Source organism: Bufo bufo, chromosome 1 (genome assembly GCF_905171765.1).
Source record: "Bufo bufo chromosome 1, aBufBuf1.1, whole genome shotgun sequence".
In the NCBI taxonomy this organism is placed as follows: domain Eukaryota; kingdom Metazoa; phylum Chordata; class Amphibia; order Anura; family Bufonidae; genus Bufo; species Bufo bufo.
In genome coordinates this window covers 108,199,806-108,224,864 of record NC_053389.1, presented here as the reverse complement: position 1 = coordinate 108,224,864, position 25,059 = coordinate 108,199,806, and the positions used below count along the sequence as shown (strand labels likewise).

Sequence of the window (25,059 nt, the reverse complement as noted above, 5' to 3'; positions counted from 1 at the left end):
GCAAGGATCACCCTAGTCAAGTCTGTGATCTCAGACAGGCACTAATATTCAGAATGAAAGTTTCTGTTACTGTTCCTTTTAAAGTCCAACCTTCTCTAATGCAAATCTTCTGCATGGACATACTGTAGGCTTCACCAGGGGAATATTTTTAAGAAGGGGCTCAGAGTGGGTTAGTTAAACAGTAAGTAATACTGCACCGATCCCCCACCACACTTGTTCAAATGCTACTAGGTACCTGCCGCTCTCATGCATGGCTAAGCAGGAATCTCTTTGCATTTCCTGTGTATCCCAATGGGACCAGGACACAGAGAGCAGTCAGGACCCGGTAAGCATCGGAACAGGAGCTGGGGGAATTGGTGAGATTATTTTAATTTTTTTTTGTAACTTACTTTAAACCCTTTCCTAAAAATTATTCCACGTTCGTTAACTCTTTTAAAGTGTAACCTTCCTGGCTTTGCCACCAGGAGAAGCTTTCTGCATACTGTTAATACATTAAAGGGGTTGTCCGGGCTCTAGACTACCTTAGGATAGGTAATCAGTTTCAGATCACTGGGGGTCCGACAGCACGCACCACCAATCAACTGTTCTCATCAGCGACTGGTGCCACGAATAACACAGTGGATGGAGCCGGAAGCAGACAGCTCCGTCCTCTGTTTAGTGGCTGTGTCGTGTTACTGCAGCTCCTCTCTCATGCAGCAGCCTGCTATATAAGAAAATGAAGATTCAGCTCACCTGTGTGCTTCTGTGCAGACCTTCAGCAATGTCCGTAGACAAAAAGAGAGGAGATTCCAGCTTCCATAAAAACACCATATTCTTTATTGGCTCCAGGAAATCCGACAGTACAGACATGTATACACAACTGATGCTTTCAGTCTGTAAATTAGTTCTTAGTCGTAGTTGTATCATGACTAAGACTATCTATGACTAAGGGCTTTTTACAGCCCTAAAGGCATCGGTGGTGTATACGTGTCTGTACTGTCACATTTCCTGGAGCTGGAATCCCCTCTCCTTTTGTATAGTAAGCTGCTAAACTCACATTAGTGGATTTGAAGATGTGTATCAGAACACGAAGAGCACCAACCACTATAAAAAAAAAAGAATCAGCACAAAATATCAGACTTAGGCCTCATGCACACGAACGTTGTTTGGGTCCGCAGCCGCAGTTTTTGCCGCTTGGATGCGGACCCATTCACTTCAATGGGGCCGCAAAAGATGCAGACAGCTCTCCGTGTGCTGTCCGCTTCCACTGCTTAGTTCCGTGGTCCTCAAAAAAAAATAGAACCTGTCCTATTCTTGTCCGTTTTGTGGACAAGAATAGGCAGTCATATTAATGGCTGTCCGTGCCATTCTGCAAATTGCGGAATGCACACGGACGCCATCCCTGTTTTGAGGATCCGCAATTTGTGGACCGCAAAACAAACAACGGTCGTGTGCATGAGGCCTTATGTGGAAAAAAAAAAGTTGGGCAATATTTTAAGCCCGCGATTGGAAATATTTTTCACATTATTTACCAGTGTGATATGGAATAAGTATATACCCCTGACATTTACCCCAAAAGAGAAACACGCAGATGTATTTTATTAACATGCCTTTTGAGCACATTTAAAGGGGTTGTTTGGGTTCAGAGCTGAACCCGACATATCCTTATCTTCAACCCTCTGGATCTCCAAAAATTGCTTCTGCCCTGCACGATTCAGCGCTCCGATGCTCATATCAGGGAGACCGGAGGGATGAAGATGGGGATATGTCTGGGTTCAGAGCTGAACCCCTTTAAGACCCAGGTTGGGGCTACGTGATGATCTTGGCCACTAGACCAAGATCGTTGTATAGCAGTGCAGCCATACTTAACCGTATGACTCTCAAATAGCTGTTATCCTGAATCGCAATAAAATCCATCAGGGTGGGATTTTTTTTTCCGTTTGCGGTCACGGTTGGCCTACTACATAGCGATCACTGGTCACATGACATTTTTGCCAAGATCACCTTGTAGCCCCAGCCTAGTTCTGGAGTAGGAATATAATGAAAGTTACAAGCCCAGATCAGAGCACAATCGATATCAATGTTTACATCCTAAATGGCTTATATACCAGTAGTGACCATGATGTGGGTTGTGCATTTTATCAATAAAATGCCCCTATAATGAGCCTAATTTTCTGGAGCACAGAATAGGAAGGGTTGACGTTGGGACAGTAGCTACAGGTATCTCAACGGAGGAATCCACCCAGTTGTCGCTGCTTATTCTGAGAATCTCTATACTATTTTTTAAGAGCCACAACAGAAAATAGATTTTTTTAGATAGGTCTTATAGTGATTTAGATATATTTTGACTATTTTGGTGTTGATGAATTATTTTTTTTCTTTATTCTGGAAAACATTTCATTTTCAAAAGCGGCAGCCCCCTTGCTGACGGCGTATCCTATGCATTATTAACTGCATTTGTTATTTGTGACCCTACAGCAAATTTGTGACCATATGTACGTAAGAGCACTAACCCCTGCTTTAGGGTAAAACTCAGCGGAGCTACCTTGAGTACATAGGTAGAAATGTGCGTTCTGGCTGAGACCTTTTAGTTTTGGAGCATCTATGTGCTGTTTGAGGATCTCCTGCACCAAGTGTATATACAGATGTAAAGCAGAGTTCATTGGATGTTATTCGTTGCCAGTAAAAATGGCAGATGGTCAGATGTATCCTATACTATCATGGAACCCCCTCAGCGAGTGCATGAGGACTGTATGACCAACTGCACAATGAGAACCCTTCTTGCTGTATATAGGTTGATGCATACTCTACCTTCTGTGTCTAGCTTGCGCCTGCTTGGTGCTTATTTCTTTTTGCCTAGTCAACTTTTTGATGTTTTCTGAATATTGTATGTCATTTCCTTTGTATTATTTCCAGCCTATGTTCCCAGATGAGGCTTCTCGTGACACTTGAACCCTTGGCAACAAAGAGTTTAGACCTAATGCAAAGGTGTTTGATGTGTTTTTATATAGAGACTATAGATCACGCACATACACGGACCCTCAATGGTTTTATTCTTTCCTCGAACTGTCTTTATAAGCACTGTTAATAAAAGTCATACTCCAACTCTTCTTCTGTTCTGCTTGGCTTTTTATTGCTGTCTTGGGCTGTTGATTAACTCCTCCACACATCTCTACACTGCTTGTTCTTTTGCTTTGCTGTGTCGCCTTTTTAGTATTCTCTATAAATGGGATTATATATGAAGATTTAAAAAAATAAAACAAAACATGGCAGATGTTGCCCATAACAAATAAGTGCAGCATTCCTTCCCTAATTATGGCCTGGGTGGTAATATGGGGTGCCGACACTTGCAGTTAAAGGAGTTGCCCCAATTGGCCTCTTTCATAATGCGATGGGACTAAGGGCTCATGCATACAAACATAAGGGCTCCGTGCCCTTATTGCAGATTGAAAACGGTGGGTCGGCAAAATAAGGGCACTGACCGTGTGCAGTCCTTGCTGTGGATGCAAACCCATTGTCTTGAATGGGTCCGCAATCTGCAAGATAGGGGCAAAGAGGAGAAATGTCCTAGCGGAGTGGAGGCATCGATCGGAAGCCCACGGAAACACTACAAAGATAAGAAATGTCCTATCTTTTGATGTATCTTGCTAATCGCGGACCCATTTGAGTCAATGGGTCTACAGCCGGTGCCCGTGCAGCACTGAGCCCTTACATTCGTGTGCATGAGGTTGGCCCTGGGTGGCTGGGTTCAAGGAAATAGCCAAGTGGGCCGGCCTTCCTCTCTTTCCGTTACTCCCATTGTAGTGAATGGGAGCTACTCAAACAGCAAAGCAGAACAAGCTTTGCTGCTTCCATAACTCCCAGTGTAGTTTGTTCTGCTACATTATTTCGTAGCTCCCATTCACTACAATGTGCATTACAGAAACAGCGAAGGACAGGCCTACCCAGATGTTTCCGTACACACGGCCAACTAGGTCCGGTGCTTAGTTCTATCTCGCAGTGGGATGGGACAAACCGTTTAATATCGGTGACACATGCAGAGCTCCACAATGGCATATTTATTGGAGCTACACAGGCCAAGAGAGTGGGCGATGAATGGGAATGAACCTTCGAGTCCCCAAGCTCTTAGCAATTTTGTGAGGAGGTGGAACACAGATAGAACCCATGTCATGCTCCACCCTCTTAGGCCCTGCACTAGAGAGAACACAATGTATACATTTTGTCTAGAGTTCCTCTAACATCATCCTCTGTATAGAAAGGATATCTTCACATTTTAAACTTCAAAGTCATAACCCAAGAATAAGATCAGGGGGCAGATGTTGTCCTACGTCTTACCGGGCTTTATTTTTTATTTTTTTTACTCCATTGCATTGCAGGTGATACCACTTATTTGGATATTTTCCGTGAATTTTCTCACATGGCATCCAACAACCCGGAAAAGCTGAGCCGACGAAGTGTTCACTTCAGTCATTCCTGCCGATAATGGATTCAGAGGGGACACATAAGAAGAAAGTATTTAGAGAGAAGCTACAAATAATGTTGAGGGAGGACAGCAGAGAAGAGAAATCTCCAGAAGGAAAGCGCAGGTTCTCCATTTGTGGAGGATGAATCAATGAACCACTAAAGTCCTCAGCCAAGTGTTAGATCTTCACGACTACCACAAACTTCAAATGCTTATTATATCATTTTCTCGTTACCTGTGGATCCCTACCACCAGAGGGAAGTCCCACCATGTTTTGGTGGTGCTACTATGTTAAGGGTGAATTATGGTCAAAAATGCTTGGCCTGTATTAAACATATCAATATATTACAGACACGTTTGGGACAGAGAACCTAGAAATGACCACTTAATATTCTTACAAAGATTCATATTATCAAAGGATTGATCAATGTTACCATTGTAGTTGCTCACAGCAACCAATCAGATCTCTCATAATTTCCAAAGTATTGCTAGATGTATAGAAGCTGTAATCTGATTGGCTGTTATCAGGAACACCTCCTGATGTGAGAATCTGGTTGCTATCGGTTACGGCACTTTTATCATTCTCTTTGACTGCACACAGCACAGCATTAAACTGTTATCAGTTGGACATTTCCGAAGACAGTCCCTTCCTCCCTTAGGAGGTATAAGCCTGACATTCTTAGACGTATGATGTCTTGGCAGGTGTATATACATCCAAGACTGAAGTTAACCGGAAAACATTTTTTTAACTTTTTAAAATTTTATGAAATTATTGCTTTTTTATTGTCTGGCTGGTCCAGAAATTGGGGAGGGGGGGGAATTATAAAAATACGGAATGAAATATACCGCAGACAAAGAAAGTTTTCAGTAGAAAAGTCTTATGACTAATAGTTAATTGGATATAAAGTGATGTGGTTATTATGTAGTTGAAGGTAGTTCCTTTTATCTCCCGTCATTAAAGCTGAACTGCAGAACTACACCTTGCCCATGGACAATAGTGGCGCTGTTACTGGTAGAATGACGTTTTTTTATTCTCATATGATCCCATGAAGCACATAGTGGATGTTTGAGACATGTATTTGAAGCTATTTACTTTATTAAAAGAGTTTTCTGGGAATTCATAAAATAAAATTACTGAAATATTTTTGAAATATTACTTAATTATAAATATATTCCCAAATACCTTTGATTAGTTATAATGGTTCGTTCTATCGCAATCATCAGGGGCAATAAAATGGCCGCCGTCCTATTAGAACACACAAAATCGGTCCTAATCACACGGGAGGACGTTACTTCATAACTCTGAGCTATAGGGCTGCCTCATCCTCCTCTCTACTCTGCTTGTCAGAGATTATGATCCTGAATACAGATGATAAGATCTTCAACTGAATTTCTGTAGGAATGGAGTTCATGAGGAGACAAAGTACAGGGAGGACGGACAGGACAGACTGTGGTAATGGAGACTGCATGCAAGTGCTGCTACTCATTATCCTCATGAACTCCATTCCTACAGAGATTCAGCTGAAGATCTTATCTGTATTCAGGATCATAATCTCTGACAAGCAGAACAGAGAGGAGGATGAGGCAGCTCTTTAGCTAAGTGTTCTGAAGTAACTTGTCCTACTGTGTGATTAGGACAAGTTTTGTGTGTTCTAATAGGATGGCGGTAATTTTATTTCCCTTGATGATTGTGACAGAATGAACCATTATAACTAATGATAGTTATTTGGGAATATATTTATAATAAAGTAATATTTAAGTGTTTTTGTAATTTAATTAATTTCTGGAGAACCCTTTTAAGTCTCATTCAGGCTTAAAGTCCACATCCAAATGTTTAATGACCCTAAAATAAACAGTATAATTTCTGCTATTAGGATGGTGTCTCACACAGCTTTTTGTGTTTTTTTTTTTTTGCACCATAGTCAGAAGTGGGTTGAAAGGAATGAGAAATATATAGGAAGTTCTTCTACTTCTCTTTCCTGCCGAATCCACTTCTAGTTTGGCTAAACAAAAACTGCATCAAAAGCTGCCACGAAAAGCTTGTGGGTGACACCATCCTTACACAAGTTGGTTGATGGTTGAACAGCAGTTGAACAAAAAAATCATCTGGTGAATGATCATTTCTCAGACACGGCCATACTCGATGTAGTCCATATTGGCCGTTACAAACTACCCATACATGTTCCATGAAAGAGGCGGTGGATGAAAGATCTTTCTGGGAATCTTCTTTAAAAGATCTTTTGTCCACGTGGGATCTTTGTTTGAACAAAAGATCTTTAGTTCTGTAAGACAATTTCAAACATGGCCGACATCTTTTTAGATGAGAATAGTCAGTCATTGGTCAGCTAAAATGATTGTCCATTGTTAAATTTCACCTGACAAGTTATCATTTTGGTTGAAATCATCTGTTTTAATCAACTTTAGCCTAGTGTGTACAGGTACCCATAGACCCACATTCATATTGGGACTTGTTGCTGTAATACAAGTACTAAGATGCATCCGGACGCATCTTACAGCGCTAGTTTCAATGGGAAAATATAGATTGGACGTGTTGAAATCCTACCGTCAGGCTGAACCTATGTATTATACTGTCACAGGTCATATAAATAGGTGGTGGAAGTTCAGGTCTCACATGGTGGGTCACAAGTTAGTCAACAAATGTCTGTCTCCAAGGGCGAGAAGCTAAATTTTGAAAGAACTGTGGATATGACTGGACAAAAATGCATTGTGTTACTCAAAATTCGTACAAAATAGTAAAAATAATTTATCTTGTGGATGACAAGCATAAGCTGTAGATGTCACCAGAATAGATGCTCCAGTTGTATCCCTTAGGCCTCATGCACACGGCCGTATGTATTTTGGGGTCCACAAAAAACGGATCAGCAAAAAATCCGGACGACGTCTGTGTGCAATCCGTATTTTTCGGAGCGGAACAGCTGGCCCCTAATAGAACAGTCCTATCCTTGTTTGTAATGCTGACAATAAAAGGACATGTTCTATTCCTTTGCGTAACGGAAATACGGACATACAGAAACAGAATGCACACGTACCTTCCATTTTTTTTGCTGACCCGTTAAAATGAATGGTTCCGCATTCGGTCCGCAAAAAAAAAACGGAACGGACACTGAAAGAAAATACGTTTGTGTGCATTTTATCCCTTCACGTCGCTAGGACACGGTGACATCAATAAACATGTAAAATCATTTAATGGCTGCCTTTGCAGACGAGTGACATATTCACTTTTTAGACTCTACCTCCTTCAACCCTAAGGCGGATACGGATTAGGTCCGGATGCGTTCAGGATGCGTTCAGGAAAACTCGCACCATTTCACAAGCAAGTTCAGTCGGTTTTGTCTGCGATTGCGTTCAGTTGTTCAGATTTTTTCGTGCGGGTGAAATGCGCATTGATGCGTTTTTTGCGCTCGTGATAAAAAACTGAAGGTTTACAAACAACATCTCTTAGGGTACTTTCACACTTGCGTTGTTTGATTCCGGCAGGTAGTTCCGTTGCAGTCTGAAAAATGCATTGCAATACCGGATCCGTTTTTCTGGTGTCATCAGGCAAAACGGATCCGGTATTTATTTTTTTCTCATTTTTAAAGGTCTGTGGATCCGGCATTCAGGCAAGTCTTCAGTTTTTTTCGCCGGAGATAAAACCGTAGCATGCTACGGTTTTCTCTTTTGCCTGATCAGTCAAAATGACTGAACTGAAGACATCCTGATGCGTCCTGAACGGATTACTCTCCATTCAGAATGCATAGGGATATACCTGATCAGTTCTTTTCCGGTATTGAGCCCCTGTGACGGAAGTCTATGCCGGAAAAGAAAAACGCTAATGTGAAAGTAGCTAGCAACCATCAGTGAAAAACGCATTGCATCCAGACTTGCTTGCGGCTGCGATGCGTTTTTCACGCAGCCCCATTCACTTCTATGGGGCCAGGGCTGCATGAAAAACGCAGAATATAGAAAATGCTGCGATTTTCACGCAACGCACAAGTGATGCGTGAAAAACAACGCTCATGTACACAGAGCCATTGAAATGAATGGGTCCGGATTCAGTGCGGGCGCAATGCGTTCGCATCACGCATTGCACGTGCGCGGAAAACTCGCTGGTCTGAAAGGGGCCTAACCCCCATCATTATATGCATGTCTTGTACAGGGAGTGCAGAATTATTAGGCAAGTTGTATTTTTGAGGATTAATTTTATTATTGAACAACAACCATGTTCTCAATGAACCCAAAAAACTCATTAATATCCAAGCTGAATATTTTTGGAAGTAGTTTTTAGTTTGTTTTTAGTTTTAGCTATTTTAGGGGGATATCTGTGTGTGCAGGTGACTATTACTGTGCATAATTATTAGGCAACTTAACAAAAAACAAATATATACCCATTTCAATTATTTATTTTTACCAGTGAAACCAATATAACATCTCAACATTCACAAATATACATTTCTGACATTCAAAAACAAAAACAAATCAGGGATCAATATAGCCACCTTTCTTTGCAAGGACACTCAAAAGCCTGCCATCCATGGATTCTGTCAGTGTTTTGATCTGTTCACCATCAACATTGCGTGCAGCAGCAACCACAGCCTCCCAGACACTGTTCAGAGAGGTGTACTGTTTTCCCTCCTTGTAAATCTCACATTTGATGATGGACCACAGGTTCTCAATGGGGTTCAGATCAGGTGAACAAGGAGGCCATGTCATTAGATTTTCTTCTTTTATACCCTTTCTTGCCAGCCACGCTGTGGAGTACTTGGACGCGTGTGATGGAGCATTGTCCTGCATGAAAATCATGTTTTTCTTGAAGGATGCAGACTTCTTCCTGTACCACTGCTTGAAGAAGGTGTCTTCCAGAAACTGGCAGTAGGACTGGGAGTTGAGCTTGACTCCATCCTCAACCCGAAAAGGCCCCACAAGCTCATCTTTGATGATACCAGCCCAAACCAGTACTCCACCTCCACCTTGCTGGCGTCTGAGTCGGACTGGAGCTCTCTGCCCTTTACCAATCCAGCCACGGGCCCATCCATCTGGCCCATCAAGACTCACTCTCATTTCATCAGTCCATAAAACCTTAGAAAAATCAGTCTTGAGATATTTCTTGGCCCAGTCTTGACTTTTCTACTTGTGTGTCTTGTTCAGTGGTGGTCGTCTTTCAGCCTTTCTTACCTTGGCCATGTCTCTGAGTATTGCACACCTTGTGCTTTTGGGCACTCCAGTGATGTTGCAGCTCTGAAATATGGCCAAACTGGTGGCAAGTGGCATCTTGGCAGCTGCACGCTTGACTTTTCTCAGTTCATGGGCAGTTATTTTGCGCCTTGGTTTTTCCACACGCTTCTTGCGACCCTGTTGACTATTTTGAATGAAACGCTTGATTGTTCGATGATCACGCTTCAGAAGCTTTGCAATTTTAAGAGTGCTGCATCCCTCTGCAAGATATCTCACTATTTTTGACTTTTCTGAGCCTGTCAAGTCCTTCTTTTGACCCATTTTGCCAAAGGAAAGGAAGTTGCCTAATAATTATGCACACCTAATATAGGGTGTTGATGTCATTAGACCACACCCCTTCTCATTACAGAGATGCACATCACCTAATATGCTTAATTGGTAGTAGGCTTTCGAGCCTATACAGCTTGGAGTAAGACAACATGCATAAAGAGGATGATGTGGTCAAAATACTAATTTGCCTAATAATTCTGCACGCAGTGTATATTACACGTGCTTCACATTGTGTGCAGTCTGGAAGCCATGCATTACAAGGGTATACTGGTATATTCCTTGTGGTTTATCGACTCCTTAGTTACCTTTGAAGGATATCATGTACATAAAAAAATATTAAATGTTAAGTAATATATCTTATATCAAATATGTATTATTTAATAAAGCTACAATCAGGTGAAATAAAGACCAGATTTCACTGAAACCCTGAGTTTTTGTAATTTCATTTAATGTATTACTTATATGTAATGTAGTAATTCTCTGTCTTCAGGTTCGTTATTTATATGCGTGAATGTAATCAGCAACCATGTATAGGAACAGCGCCACTCTTGTCCATGGTTTATTTCTGGTATTGCAGCTTATATGAGGATTAGTTGTAATACCAGATTCTGCTCATGGATATTTTTGTGGAAAAAAAACAGACCATGGTGGATTCACACATGGCTGCTTTTTTCCAGTTTTTGATGCAGTTGTTTTGAGACAAAGCAAAGAGTGGATCCAGCAGGAAGGAACAGTACAAATCCTCCCTTGATATGTTTCCTACACTTTTGGCATTAGCTAAGAAATCTGAATGAAAATCTGCTACAAAAACTAAAACCATGTGTGAAACGACCCTAAGACAAGTCCTCCTTCATGGACACCAGCATACAAGGGCGTAACTACCATAGCAGCAGACCATGTGACTGCTATAGGGCCCAGGGCAAGAGGGGCCCGGTCTTAGTTGGGATTATCTCCTCTTCTACTGGAAGTGAAAACTTGGTCAGGACTCTACCCTCTAGAGGAACAACTTTTCGCAAATGAAGCAGTGGAAAAAAGGGCCCAAGGGTCAATGAAAAAGATCTAGGCAGAAACCCTTCTGTCCTGTGTGGGGGGCCTGGTTTGAACCTTGCTATGGGGTTCTTACTTCTCTATGTACGCCACTGCCAACATACTTCCATATTTCTGAAAGAACTGCTGGAAAGAGAAGTCTTCTCTAATATTCCACCTTGGCACCACAGCCCCAAGCTCTGAATCAGCCAGATGGCTGCAGCCCAGTTAGGGTGCCTTCATGTGGATTTTGGGGCTGATTTCATTGCAAAATATGATATCCCATTGCAATCTACTGAGAAATTGGGCTTTAAAAAATCCAGAACACATTGGAGGAAAGTTATCAAAACTGGTGTAAAGGAAAACTGGCTAAAGCTACATTCACATCTCCGTGAAGGAGATCCAGCGCAAATGCCGGCTGTCAACCGGACGAAAAAAACGTTGCATGCAATGGTTTTTATCCAGCTGAAACCCAGCATTTATGTTGGAAAGTGGTTGGCTCGCTGCTGGACCTCATTACAGTAAATGGGGATCCGGCGGTAAAGTGGAGAATCTGGCAATGCCGGATCATGTGTGATCCAGCAGGCTGCGCTCTCAACAGAGATGTGAACGAGGCTTTGGTGGTCCATAGCAACCAATAAGATTCCACATTTCATTTTTCAGAGCTTCTTTGGAAAATGAAAGGTGGAATGTGATTGGTCGCTATGGACAACTAAGCCAGTTTTTCTTTATACCAGTTTTGATAAATGTTCCCCATCATGTTTTCTGCAGTGGAGCACAGCACAGATGCATCAATTTTTAGAGCAGATAAATCTAAATTCCATAGAATACATGAGGAACTATTTATCATTCCGTCATGTGTGAAGGCACCATTAGGGTGGTTTTAACACCAAGTTTTGTTTTGTTTTAAAAACACACCACAGCCAGGTGCTACATGTTGGCTGATAGGAAATTATAAAACTTCCTACTGACACTAGGCCAAATTTACTAATGTGTCTTCGCCATCAGAAAGAGGAGCTTCGTGGAGAAGGGGAATGGCCTAAGTTACACCATTTTGCGCCACAATTCTGTCGTAAAATCCTGTTGCAATGTAAGACAACCAATAGTTGGTACAGAGCTACTATGCCACTATGATAAATCCGGTGCATGTCTAGACAAGCCTAAATTTACGCATTACGGCGCATCCACGTCCTTCATGTAAAGTTTATTCCAGATGCAACGTTTCGGCAATAAGCCTTTTTCTTGCTTGAAAAAGGCTTATTGTCGAAACATTGCATCTGGAATAAACTTCACATGAAGGAAGTGCTGTCTCCATGCCTCAATTTTTGGATATACAGATTTACGTTTTTTTAAGTGAAGCTCACTACTTCCCTTGGAGACGTGCACCCACTGCCCATTTCAAACAGGAGTGCTGTCTATTTTTCTCTTATTGTTTTTCTTGTAGACTTCCCTATTGGAAAAAAATACTAAAAAACGCCACCCTAAAAAAAAAAACATGAATTTTATGGCATTTTTGACAAGGCCCCCCTAAAAAAAACTAAATTTGTGCCAGCACCCTAGGGGAGTTTTCTTCTCTACTGTTACCTTATCCAGATAACCGTGTAGGGAAGGGGGCTCTCTAAATGAGCCTATGAATGATGGATACAGGGAAGTTGAAAGGCAAGAGATTGGAGGATGACACCCAGAGAACAGAGGCTCAGATTTCAGAGCAAATTCCAATAACACAATGAGTTGGAGGCGACATACAATCAAGTTTATTAAAGCAATGCCTTTAAAAATACATCAAACAGCCATTGTTTCCTACTTCAGGATATCTGCAACGTGAGGTCTATTGTAGATTAGATGTATGTTACATATGGATATATCTCCTACATACGCATCAAGCACATTTGTAAATGACAGCACACCCCTCAGGCGTCTCGTTCCTCAGAAACAGGACTTCTGCAGATTGCCACTGAAAGATTAACGCTGTTCCAGAAGATTGTAATAGGACTGCATATTTAGCCAATATCTGTCCCTGTGAGGACATCACCAAGACACTTCAATCTATTAGGCCTCATTTATGAAAACTGTCTAACAGTAAAACTGTCTTTGTGGTCCATAACAACCAATCAGGCCTCAGCTTTCATTTCTTAGGCCCCTTTCACACGGGCGAGTATTCAGCGCGGATGCGATGCGTGAGTTGAACGCATTGCACCCGCACTGAATCCCGACCCATTAATTTCTATGGGGCTGTTCACATGAGCGGTGATTTCTCACGCATCACTTGTGCGTTGCGTGAAAATTCGCAGCATGCTCCTCTTTGTGCGTTTTTCACGAAAGGCTCCATAGAAATGAATGGGGTTGCGTGAAAATCGCAAGCATCCGCAAGCAAGTGTGGATGCGGTGCGATTTTCACGCACGTTTGCTTGGAGGCGATCGGGATGGAGACCCGATCATTATTATTTTCCCTTATAACATGGTTATAAGGGGAAATAATAGCATTCTGAATACAGAATGCATAGTAAAATAGCGCTGGAGGGGTAAAAAAAAAACTCACCTTAATCCACTTGATCGCGCTGCCGGCATCTCCTTCTGTCTTCATCTTAGCTGATTGTAGGAACAGGACCTGTGGTGACGTCACTCCGGTCGTCACATGGGCCATCAGATGATCCATCACCATGGTAAAAGATCATGTGATGGATCATGTGATGACCGGAGTGACGTCACCACAGGTCCTGTTCCTACAATCAGTAAAGAAGGAGACAGAAGGAGATGCCGGGCCGCGATCAAGTGGACTAAGATGAGTTAAATTATTATTATTATTTTTTTAACCCCTCCTGCGCTATTGTTAACCATGTTATAAGGGAAAATAATACTATTTACAGAACACCGATCCCAAGCCCGAACTTCTGTGAAGAAGTTCGGGTTTGGGTACCAAACACGCGCGATTTTACTCATGCGAGTGCAAAGCGCATTACAATGTTTTGCACTCGCACGGAAAAATCGTGCGTGTTCCCACAACGCACCCGCACATTTTCCCGCAACGCCCGTCTGAAAGAGGCCTTAAACTCCTCGGGGGGGGGAGCTGGAACCTGACTGGTTACTCAGTCTTGATAAATGAGGCCTACTGGGTTTGTGTAATAGTAAGGCAGTTAGCTTTATTAGCAGTATATACCATCTAGAATGTCTAATTTCTTACATTCAACCCCTTCTTTTTTAATAGATTGTGCAGACTGTGGTGCTTCAGGTTACAGAGCAACCATTTGTCTTTCTGTCTGGGTGACCACCATTTTATTGCATGTACTGATGTGCCACCAGTGGTCACAGGAAGTTCTTTCTGCTAAACATGAAATACAACCAATACATGGACGGAAGGAATGCCATTAATTTGTACTCTGATTGTAGTTGGTTCCTGCAGACTAGGACTCAATGTCATTATTTCCTTACATTTGTTTGATTAAAATAGGTGTACAATAGTAATGGCAAAGGACATGGGGGAGATTTATCATTTTCTTTACTCCAGAAAACTGGCCTTTCAGAAGCTGAACATTTTTGGATGTTTTCTGACACACATGCTGCTTTCCTTAATAGTTTGTGGGGCTTAATGGGAGGGCATGGCCAGGTGAATTTACTATAATTTAACCTAGAAACTGGTGTAAATTATAGCTCAAGTCCATGCCTGGTGTAGATTTGTGTTTCTGGAGCATGGAGGGCCAGTCATGTGCCTAAATTATTAGGAGGCAGCTGGCTCTTAATAAATTAGTGGCATCTTACTCCAGTGCTGGTCTTGATAAATCTCCCCCATAGTGTTTTACTTTGTTAAATCCCATTGTAGTCTTCAGCCTGAACTGAATATGGTGTCCTGTATGTTCCATCTATAGATTTCACTACTATACCTAACTCTACGAAGAAATATGAACATTGTAGCTTCCATACACCACTACTCTTCTAACAGAAAGGCCGGGGGCCCCTGCAGGCTCCAAGGGAGGAGAAATTGCGGAAATACATGTTGTAACTTTCCAGCTCCTTCCGGAAACAGTTTGCAGCCTTTTCATCGCACTCACAGACCATCTTCTCACAGCGATCACGAGCTTTCACTGTAGATGAAAGATTTGGAAAATCACTTTTTACAGAATTTTTCTTACTTTAGTCATTTAGGGCATCATTCCCATCTATGTCAGGAAACATTATTAAGGCCAAATTTACACTTCAGTTATTTGGTCAGTTATTTCCAGTAGTGGAAATAATGGAAAGATCTCCTCCTATTCTGTGTTTTTGACCTGCACCTGGTTTTGGCTCACAATGACTGATGGAAATAACCTAAAGGCTATTTACACCTTTGGGTGGCATTTTTTAATTATTATTGTACTTATTTTGAGCTAAAAATCTTTTTTTCAATTGGTCTTGATTAACAATATGTACAAAGCTGAGATGCTCTACTAGCTTCCTGTGGATTTTTTTGTCTTTTCCGTCATCTGGGGAGCTGACGGGCTCCATATCTCTACTCTCATAAGTGTTTATGACCTCTTAGTAGTTTAGAAATAAGGTTAATTAGATGACTGACACAAAGTGAAAGTACAGTTAGAAAAACAGGTAACCCTTTGTGACAGAACGGCTCAATATTTTTAATAAACATAGTACCATAGTTCATAAGGCTGAAAAAAAGATATCTGTCCATCCAGTTCAGCCTGTTATCCTGCAAGTTGATCCAGAGGAAGGCAAAAAATTCCTTCCCGACTCCAATCAGGCAGTCAATTAAAAATTTGATTTTTAGCCCAAAATTTGTGAAATGCTATCATAAACAAAAATTTCCTCCGAAGGTGTACATAGCTTTTAAGTGTGAATTAGTCCTTACATACATCTGATATTTTTACAAGAATGCCAAAAGTCACTAGCTACTACTATGTAGAAACCATACTGTTACAGAGAATACAGTGCGCACCAGCTTTTGTAATGGACCATGGGCTGTCTTCTGCTTTTCTCCTATACATGCTTGCCTTTGCCAACCACAAATCTTTTATAAATGTGTCTTGAAAGACAGTTATGTGCCCTCGGCAGAGACCCCCTCAACTCCAGTTCTACTTGTGCCATCCATGTTTTTCCCATTTTATTTGGGGGGGATAAACATCAAATATTCTATATTTATGGCACCACATGCATAGTGCAATTGCTATCTACAATTATGAAATAGAATCCAGTGACACTTACTGCATTTCACTTTCTGCTCCTCCTCTACATAGAATCGGTAACTTTGCGTCACTGGATTGCAGCCGCTAAGTTCGGCCTCGTTGTAACAGCAAGCACGTTCATGGCAGCACCTGAAACATAAAACACTGGATCTGTGCTTCGAAGCCACCGACATCTGAACTACACAAGAACGACTACAGAATAGTAACAAAAAAAAATCATGTACATCACCAACCTCATAAACTACCTAAAAGTCTATTTTGCATTACTGCACTCCAAACCTATGGGAGATTTACACAATGAGCCAGAAGGAGCAACATCTGCAAAGTGTTTTAGACACTTTTTCTGTCTTGTCCAACAAGGGGGAGCATGGTTTGGTGTGAAGGGGGTGTGCACTGCCAGTGAGAAATGCGACAATGAGCGGCAAAATTTTGATTAAAAATTCTGCCAATAGGTGGCATAAACTTAGGGGGAGTTTATGAAAACTGATATTTTGTACACCAGTTTTGATCTGCACTAGAGTGAGATGCGGCAGATTTATTAGGGCACGGCCACACAGGAGTATAAAGGAGAGATACAACTTTTAAATTTTTTTTTATTCACTTCTGGTTTTGGCTTCCAAAACTGCATCAGGAAACCTGACCATGCAGTCGTACCCTTAGGAGACACAGGTTGTTGTTTTTTTATTTAGACTCTCCAGGCACCAAAAAATCAAATCATAGCTGGTGTAGACAAGAATAATTTATGCCAGATTCTAGTGAATACACGGTGCGGGGTCACATCCCTTCTCACTAAGCCCCATTTATGCTACACCCACTTTTCAGGAAAGGGGCTTGTGTTGTAAATAAAACATCCAAAAAGTCGCAATTTATTTGAGCAACAATATTCCCCTTTTTTTGCCATCACTATTCTGCCACACTTCATGTTCCTCTGTTATTCTTCCTGGAAACGTATCAGTGTTACTATTTTCCTTGTTAGTAGGGGGTGCTCCTGGCCATTATGACACTATTCAGTCAGTGCTGACAATGTCCGAGAGTCTTGAGCACACTGTATTGAAAAGGGGAGTGATACCCCCAGTTGTCGATTTTTTCACACAGGAATAACACAGGAGCCCTGAGCATATGATGTGCATTCAACTGACTGTACATTCCTCCATTCAGAATAGTATTCCCCCACTTCATATACAACTGAGGATATGATGTTGCATTACCAGTCAATGGCATCCACAGGCCTTCCTAGAATGTTGTCTCCACAATGGCATCCATAGTCTGAGAAGTTGCCCAGACCATATATTATGGTAGTCACCTTAATCATTTCATCAAACTGTGCTGGGGTGCTGGTGACCAGAGCAATGACTGTAACAACAAAAGAGGTGCAAACTTAAAGGAGTTGTATCATGAAGACAAACTTTTTTCATATGCCTTGCTAGGAGAGCATACAACACATAAAGACATACATTTAAAGGAGTTTTCCAAAATTTAAGAAAATGGGCACAGAGCGGGGGCTGTTTAAAATAAACCCTTACTCACCTTTTAAATGCTTCTCTGCCCCAGTCCCTTCTGTGTCTGCAGTAGTCATGTGCTTTCCTCATTTACATGACCACTACAGCCAATCTCTGGCCTCAGAGCTCACATGTGCATGAACATCAGAGGTCAATGATTGGCTGTAGTGGTCATGTGAACAATAGACATGAGGTTAGCACTGCAGGATTAGCAGGGACCAGAGCAGTGCCGCTGGAGCAACGGGACATTAAAAAGAGGAGGTTTTTTTGTTATTTTATACTGACACTGCTCTGTGGCAATATTTTGATATTTTGATGGCATTTTTGTGCACTACTGTTTTTAGTGACATTTTTTGTACCTGCGTTTTTATTGGGGTTTATTGGGGGGTTTTTGGCAGTAAAAATGACAGTTCCAGATGTTTGCTGAAATGGGAAATATGAGACACAGGAAACGCTTTTTTTCTTACTTCTGCCACTTTTGTTCTTTCTGGCTCTAGTTAAAAATGCAGCTGGAACTCTTGGTCAGGCATTTTCACATTACCTCCATTATAAGGGAAAAACACCATAAAGAACATGTTCACCAGCAGCATATTGTCACATCATTAAAGGCTATGTACATCTTTGGGGGGGGTCATTTTTTGTTGTTGCATTGAACTCATTTTGAGCTAAAAATATTTTTTTCAATTGGTCTTTGTTGAAAATGTTGAGCTCCTTTCTCTCTACAGCCTTGAGATTCTCCAGTAGCAGGCTGTGTATTTTTACAGTTTCCCGTCAGGCAGCTCAGCTAACGGGCGCCTTATCTCTGATCTCTGACTTCCTAAACACTTATTATTGCTTAATTCTTCTCTTACTGATAAGAATGTGGCTTAAATAAGTGTTTTTGAGACATTCGTAATTTAGAGATAAAGGGCCACATTTATTAAGACTGATGTTTTAGACACCGGTCTTATTAAAGCCCCTGCGCTGGCAGAAGATCTGCCTAAGTTATGAAGAGGCGTGGGCCTCTCCATAACTTTGGCGCATCCAGTGCCAGTTCTAAATGTAAGACAGCCTCCTTGCTGTCTTACATTTAGATCATTTTCTATGCCTAAAACAGGCGTACCAAATGGTAAATGAGACGGGCCTGCTGGCCTGTCCCCTTCCCCGCCCACGTCATATCCACAATTTTAGAACTGGTGTGAGCGGGGTGAAGTCACAGATAGGGGCACAACAGTTAGTCTGCACCTAAAATACTCCTAATTTAGCCATATTTCAGCTTAGTAAATTAACCCCAAAGTTTATTAGATGACCAGCACAAAGTGAAAGTATGATTCACACAGCTAGACAAACTGTTAACCCTTTGTGACAGAATGGCTGAATATTTCTAATAAAGACCAATTGAAAAAATTATTTTTAGCTGAAATTGAGCAAAATGCCATCATAAAAAAATTTCCCCAAAAGGTGTACATAGCAAGTTCAATGTGTAAAGTAGTACATGGTACAAGCTCCCTCTAGTGGTGGCTGAAGGCCAGAATAAAATAAAATAAATATTTAGTAACATGTCACTGAGATCAACGCTCATCTTTCATGTCCCAGCAGATCTATGTAAAACAAATCCTATACATGAGATTATTTTTAGGAATACTCACTACTTATCACCGCGAGTCCTATTGCGAGACACTTGGCCATGTTGTCTTCTCTGTGTCTGTAGCAGGAACTGCAGATGCCCATTCTCTCCAGCCTTTATATAGGAAGCCACACTGTGATCACCACTTTTCAATCATTATAATTACGGTCTGTAGCTACAATGAAAATGAGTGGGTAAAGAGGGCATATACTGTAAGTACTGTATTTATCAGTATTGCACTGGATGCATCATAGCCATTATCAGAGGAACTGCGTAGTGTCCTTGTAATAGCCAGGTTTCAGCTAAGGAAATGAAACCTCTTACTTTGAAGTTTATTAGATTCTGGCTCCTTTGGATTAGACACATTAATTTAAAAAAATGCAGAATGTTGTATGGATGATGTATGATGCTCCACATTTATTATACCCTAATATATTTCATAGCTGTACATAAATGTACTACCCAATGTAACCAGGTCATTTAAAGGGAGCCTGTCACCGGGATTTTGGGTATAGAGCTGCGGACAAGGGTTGCTAGATGGCCGCTAGCACATCCGCAATACCCAGTCCCCATAGCTCTGTGTGCTTTTATTGTGTAAAAAAAACCGATTTGATACATATGCAAATTACCCTGAGATGAGTCCTGTATGTGAGATGAGTCAGGGACAGGACTCATCTCAGGGTAATTTGCATATTTATCAAATCGTTTTTTTTATTGCTTTAGATAAGGCAAGGTAGTTTGCCCTATCTAAGGCAAAATAGCCTACCCGAAAAGGGCGATCTTCTTTGCTCGCCCTCAAGGTCCCTGACATCAATGATGATAGAAGGCTAGAAGGAGTGGTATACCCTAATCGTAAGACATTGGTTCATTTTGTTCAATATAGGCCTAATAAAGGACATAAAATAATGAAAACATAGGGCAGTACTGGTCCTGCTGATGAACTATCGTAGAGTGATAGGGACATTAATAGTAAGGGACACCCGATACAGTGCCGAACTGGCGGCTGGATCGCAGTGCCGCAGATGTGAAAGTAGCCTAAAAAATGCTATGTATACCCCAAAATAGTTCCATTAAAAATGTCTTAATTGTACTGATCCACCGAAAAAATACACTGCTCAAAAAAATTAAGGGAACACTTAAACAACACAATGTAACTTCAAGTCAATCACACTTCTGTGAAATCAAACTGTCCACTTAGGAAGCAACACTGAGTGACAATCAATTTCACATGCTGTTGTGCAAATGGGATAGACAACAGGTGGAAATTATAGGCAATTAGCAAGACACCCCCAATAAAGGAGTGGTTCTGCAGGTGGTGACCACAGACCACTTCTCAGTTCCTATGCTTCCTGGCTGATGTTTTGGTCACTTTTGAATGCTGGCGGTGCTTTCACTCTAGTGGTAGCATGAGACGGAGTCTCTACCCACACAAGTGGCTCAGGTAGTGCAGCTTATCCAGGATGGCACATCAATGCGAGCTGTGGCAAGAAGGTTTGCTGTGTCTGTCAGCGTAGTGTCCATAGCATGGAGGCGCTACCAGGAGACAGGCCAGTACATCAGGAGACGTGGAGGAGGCCGTAGGAGGGCAACAACCCAGCAGCAGGACTGCTACCTCCACCTTTGTGTAAGAAGGAACAGGAGGAGCACTGCCAGAGCCCTGCAAAATGACCTCCAGCAGGCCACAAATGTGCATGTGTCTGCTCAAATGGTCAGAAACAGACTCCATGAGGGTGATATGAGGGCCCGACGTCCACAGGTGGGGGTTGTGCTTACAGCCCAACACCGTGCAGGACGTTTGGCATTTGCCAGAGAACACCAAGATTGGCAAATTCACCACTGGCGCCCTGTGCTCTTCACAGATGAAAGCAGGTTCACACTGAGCACATGTGACAGACGTGACAGAGTCTGGAGATGCCGTGGAGAACGTTCTGCTGCCTGCAACATCCTCCAGCATGACTGGTTTGGCATTGGGTCAGTAATGGTGTGGGGTGGCATTTCTTTGGAGGGCCGCACAGCCCTCCATGTGCTCGCCAGAGGTAGCCTGACTGCCATTAGGTACGGAGATGAGATCCTCAGACCCCTTGTGAGACCATATGCTGGTGCGGTTGGCCCTGGGTTCCTCCTAATGCAAGACAATGCTAGACCTCATGTGGCTGGAGTGTGTCAGCAGTTCCTGCAAGATGAAGGCATTGATGCTATGGACTGGCCCGCCCGTTCCCCAGACCTGAGTCCAATTGAGCACATCTGGGACATCATGTCCAGGTCTGGGAGGAGATCCCTCAGGAGACCGTCCGCCACCTCATCAGGAGCATGCACAGGCGTTGTAGGGAGGTCATATAGGCACGTGGAGGCCACACATACTACTGAGCCTCATTTTGACTTGTTTTAAGGACATTACATCAAAGTTGGATCAGCCTGTAGTGTGTTTTTCCACTTTAATTTTGAGTGTGACTCCAAATCCAGACCTCCATGGGTTGAAAAATTTGATTTCCATTTTTTTATTTTTGTGTGATTTTGTTGTCAGCACATTCAACTATGTAAAGAACAAAGTATTTCCGAAGAATATTTAATTAACTCAGATCTAGGATGTGTTATTTTTGTGTTCCCTTAATTTTTTTGAGCAGTGTATATATATATATATATATATATATATATAATTTTTTTTTTATATATACTATGTAAAACCTTGTACTAGAGTTAAATGAAACAATACCCCTGTGTTTTCTAGCTTGTTAACCACTGAGCTGCTGGTTGCTACTTTTCAAGATCATTTTGGTCATATGCGTTTATACCCATCCTGTCTGATTACATTCAGCTTCCCCTTCTCTAAACAATAGGCTGCTTGTGCCATGCTCCACTTGACAGCAAAGTCTTGGGTCACAAAGGCTACAACTGTTATCATGAACATTATGAGCCACGCAAAAATTATAATTAAAGGCAATACTAGGCATGACCTAATCCGTGCAGAGATTATATGCTTTACAGTTCATAGGGCAGTGGGTCCATTGGTGAGGAGCCAACATGCAAAGTTCTGTATATAAAAATATATGTTCACAATGTAGTTTATGCTTTTCTCTTGGATGGTTTAGTTACTTCATGTTAGCTAATGGCACCCCACACCATGACACCTAAGTGTCTCTGCACTATGCATGATGGCAGCAGGCGCTCTCCAGCCCTCATGCAAAGTTCATTAGTACCAAGGCTTTATCACTGATCGCTATGGTTTGCCATTGATTGGTTTGCAGGAGGGCTGGAGAGCGCCTACTGCCATCATGCATAGTGCGGAAACACTCAGGACCAACAGCAGGTGTCATGGTGTGTGGTGCAACAGTGGCGTGCCTAAGGTGTCTGGCAGCCGGAGTGGGTCCTTTCTCTGGCACCCCTCCCCCATACTTTAAAACATTGTGCCCCCTCACAGTTGTAATGCCTTCTTTTTAACTCATCAGTAGTTATGCCCTTATTTTCCCCCCCCCCCCCCCCTCACAGTAGTAATGACCTATCTGTGTTCCCTTCACAGTAGTAATGCTCACACTGTGCCCCCTCAGTATTAATAAAATAAAAAAACAGTAACTACTCACCTTGTCCAGTTCCTGATGATCAGATCCCCTCTAGCACTCCCCTACAGACACAGATCATGCTGCAGCAGTGTGTGGGAGGAGTGCACACGCAGATTCCTCCTACACAGTCCAGGAGCGCGATGTGTACCTGCAAAGCTGACTGGTGAAGTAGGGAGCAAATGGCTGTAGGAGGGAAGGAGCGTGGGGAGATGAGTGGTCAGTAAGTGAAAGAACTGCCAGCTCCCCAATTCTCTAGCAATGAGAAATTCCCCCCTGACAGCTGGCACCCAGGGCAGACTGCTACTCCCCCTGGCACGTCATTGTGGTACAGTTACCATGTCCATTCCTGTCTGGCATTCACCAGTCTTCAATATGTCCAGGACATTGTAGAACCAGTCACACTGCCTTTTTTTGAGGACACATTTTAGGACACGTGGTGTTCCAACAAGGAATCCAGCAGCTCACCTGCCCAGCTTGATCACCAGATCTCCACTATTGAGAATGTCTGGGACTGGATGAGGTGACGGATCTCCCATGCACTGCAGCCAACAGGCACCTTGGCTGAACCGGCTCCAAGTTAAAAGAGCTTGGAGTGACATACCCACAGGAATATATGCAGTATCTGTATAACCCTGCCTTGATATTTACCCTACTAGATCCCAAAATAAAGGGCACACCACCTTGGTTGTGTGATCAGTGAACAAGCACCAATATCAGTTTATACTTTGTCAATTTCAGCTCCATCGTGTTAGGTTTTCCAGGTGTTCTTTTTTCATTTTCTGCTAGTGTGATTTGTGTGCTAACTTTGTGCTCATACACAACAGACCAGCAGTGTAAAGTATGGGAAGTGACACGGCACCAATACATTGACCTCATACAGTGCAGCCAGAGTCACTAATATCATACCACTGTGGAACATTAGATGATCAATAATCAGGTACAAAAATTTTCAAGGGTCCCTTAACCACAAGCTGTTTACAAAGTGTCCACCTGATGGGACACTGAACGATCACAACCAGTTTAAGCAGAGCTGACAAAGCAAACAGATTTTTATCCTGACGTTCTCAGAGCAGTACAGAAGTAGCAGGTTAGAACTAGAATCACTTGGTTCAGGTTGTGACACTGTTTATGTCCCTGAATGTATCTATTCATCTCTATGGGATCTGGTTCTTTAACCTACTGCAATATCTATAAACCGACACTATAAAAATAATTTTTCATATAATGCCTTTCAACAAATCATTAACTACTCTTTTTACAGTACGGATGAAGTTGCTTCAAAGAGCCCCTTTTATCTACAAGATGCCCATGAAGGGTTAAGTCAATGGATGTACAATGTCCTCAATGAGCATTTTGGGGTTCTGTACTACACTTTTTCAGTCCTTGTGAAAAGGAGGTGCAGACAGTGCATTAAGACAGCTGTGTTGCCTACAGCAGCAGTTGTAAGCATAGCAGTGATGGGGTGTACCGCGGGCATCATGAGCCCCAGGTTTAGGGGATACCTCCAGACCATGATTCTGTTACAGACCCCTTGGCTCTTCCAATTCTTGCACACTGGTTCTGGTATAGCCAGGGCTGTGAAGTTGGAGACCAAGCTAGTTTCGTGTGAAGACGAAGTTGGTAGGAATTTTTTGACTCCTGCTTAAAAACATTATCTGATTTTAATATTGTGCAGTTAATTTATTAGCTTTCATGTAAATTCTGAAAAGTTTAGAAATATAAATTTTAATATATTTTATGTTCTGTCAATCTAAGTCTGTTATTAACAGCATAAGCAGGATCTTCTAGTGGTGATAGATAATCAGTTCTCACTTCTCCTGTGTTCTCTATTGTGTCTTATACTATAATCAGTGATAAGTAGGGTGTTCTGGTAGTCATAGATAAAGAGTTCTCACCTCTCTTGAGTTCTCTCCTGAACTCAGGAATTATGTCCAGGATACTATCCACTTTGAATTTATTAATTAGGGAACACCATGCAATGCTGTGGAGAGGTCGTCACATGATCCTCTCCACAGCATCACATATCCTTACCACAGATATTTCCGCTGAGGAAGGTTCTGGTGGACCAAAACGTCTGGAGATTTATTTAAGTGGTGTTCTGGACATATTTTGGATTGTATTCTCAACATATTTTGTACATATAATCACGATTAAATAACATTTGAGCATTTATTCAGAGTGCTGCGATATTTCTTCTATGGCTCTATAATAGTGACAGTCCTTAGTAGGCACCTATTACAAGAGAACAGACTAC

The 25,059-nt window shown here is 42.0% G+C and overlaps 2 protein-coding genes across 4 annotated transcripts in view; one reads left to right on the top strand and one right to left on the bottom strand.

The window, feature by feature from the left end:
* ACAP3 (ArfGAP with coiled-coil, ankyrin repeat and PH domains 3) overlaps positions 1-5,586 on the top strand; it is a 156,682-nt gene extending 151,096 nt beyond the window's left edge. The window contains exon 26 of one of the 3 annotated variants that reach the window (XM_040427696.1): positions 4,356-5,586. In XM_040427696.1, coding sequence (XP_040283630.1) covers positions 4,356-4,462 — 107 coding nt within the window. In that variant the 3' untranslated portion in view covers positions 4,463-5,586. The remainder of the gene's footprint in view (positions 1-4,355) is intronic. The other 2 variants (XM_040427715.1, XM_040427704.1) reach the window with 2 other exon arrangements.
* Positions 5,587-14,902: 9,316 nt separating this feature from the next.
* LOC120997586 (phospholipase A2 homolog otoconin-22) lies at positions 14,903-19,325 on the bottom strand. The gene is made up of 4 exons (XM_040427685.1): positions 19,271-19,325; positions 17,352-17,496; positions 16,163-16,272; positions 14,903-15,051 (listed from the first exon to the last, which is right to left on the bottom strand). Exons 1-4 carry the CDS (start codon positions 19,308-19,310, stop codon positions 14,903-14,905), a joined length of 444 nt encoding a protein of 147 aa, XP_040283619.1. The 5' UTR covers positions 19,311-19,325.
* Positions 19,326-25,059: the final 5,734 nt, after the last annotated feature.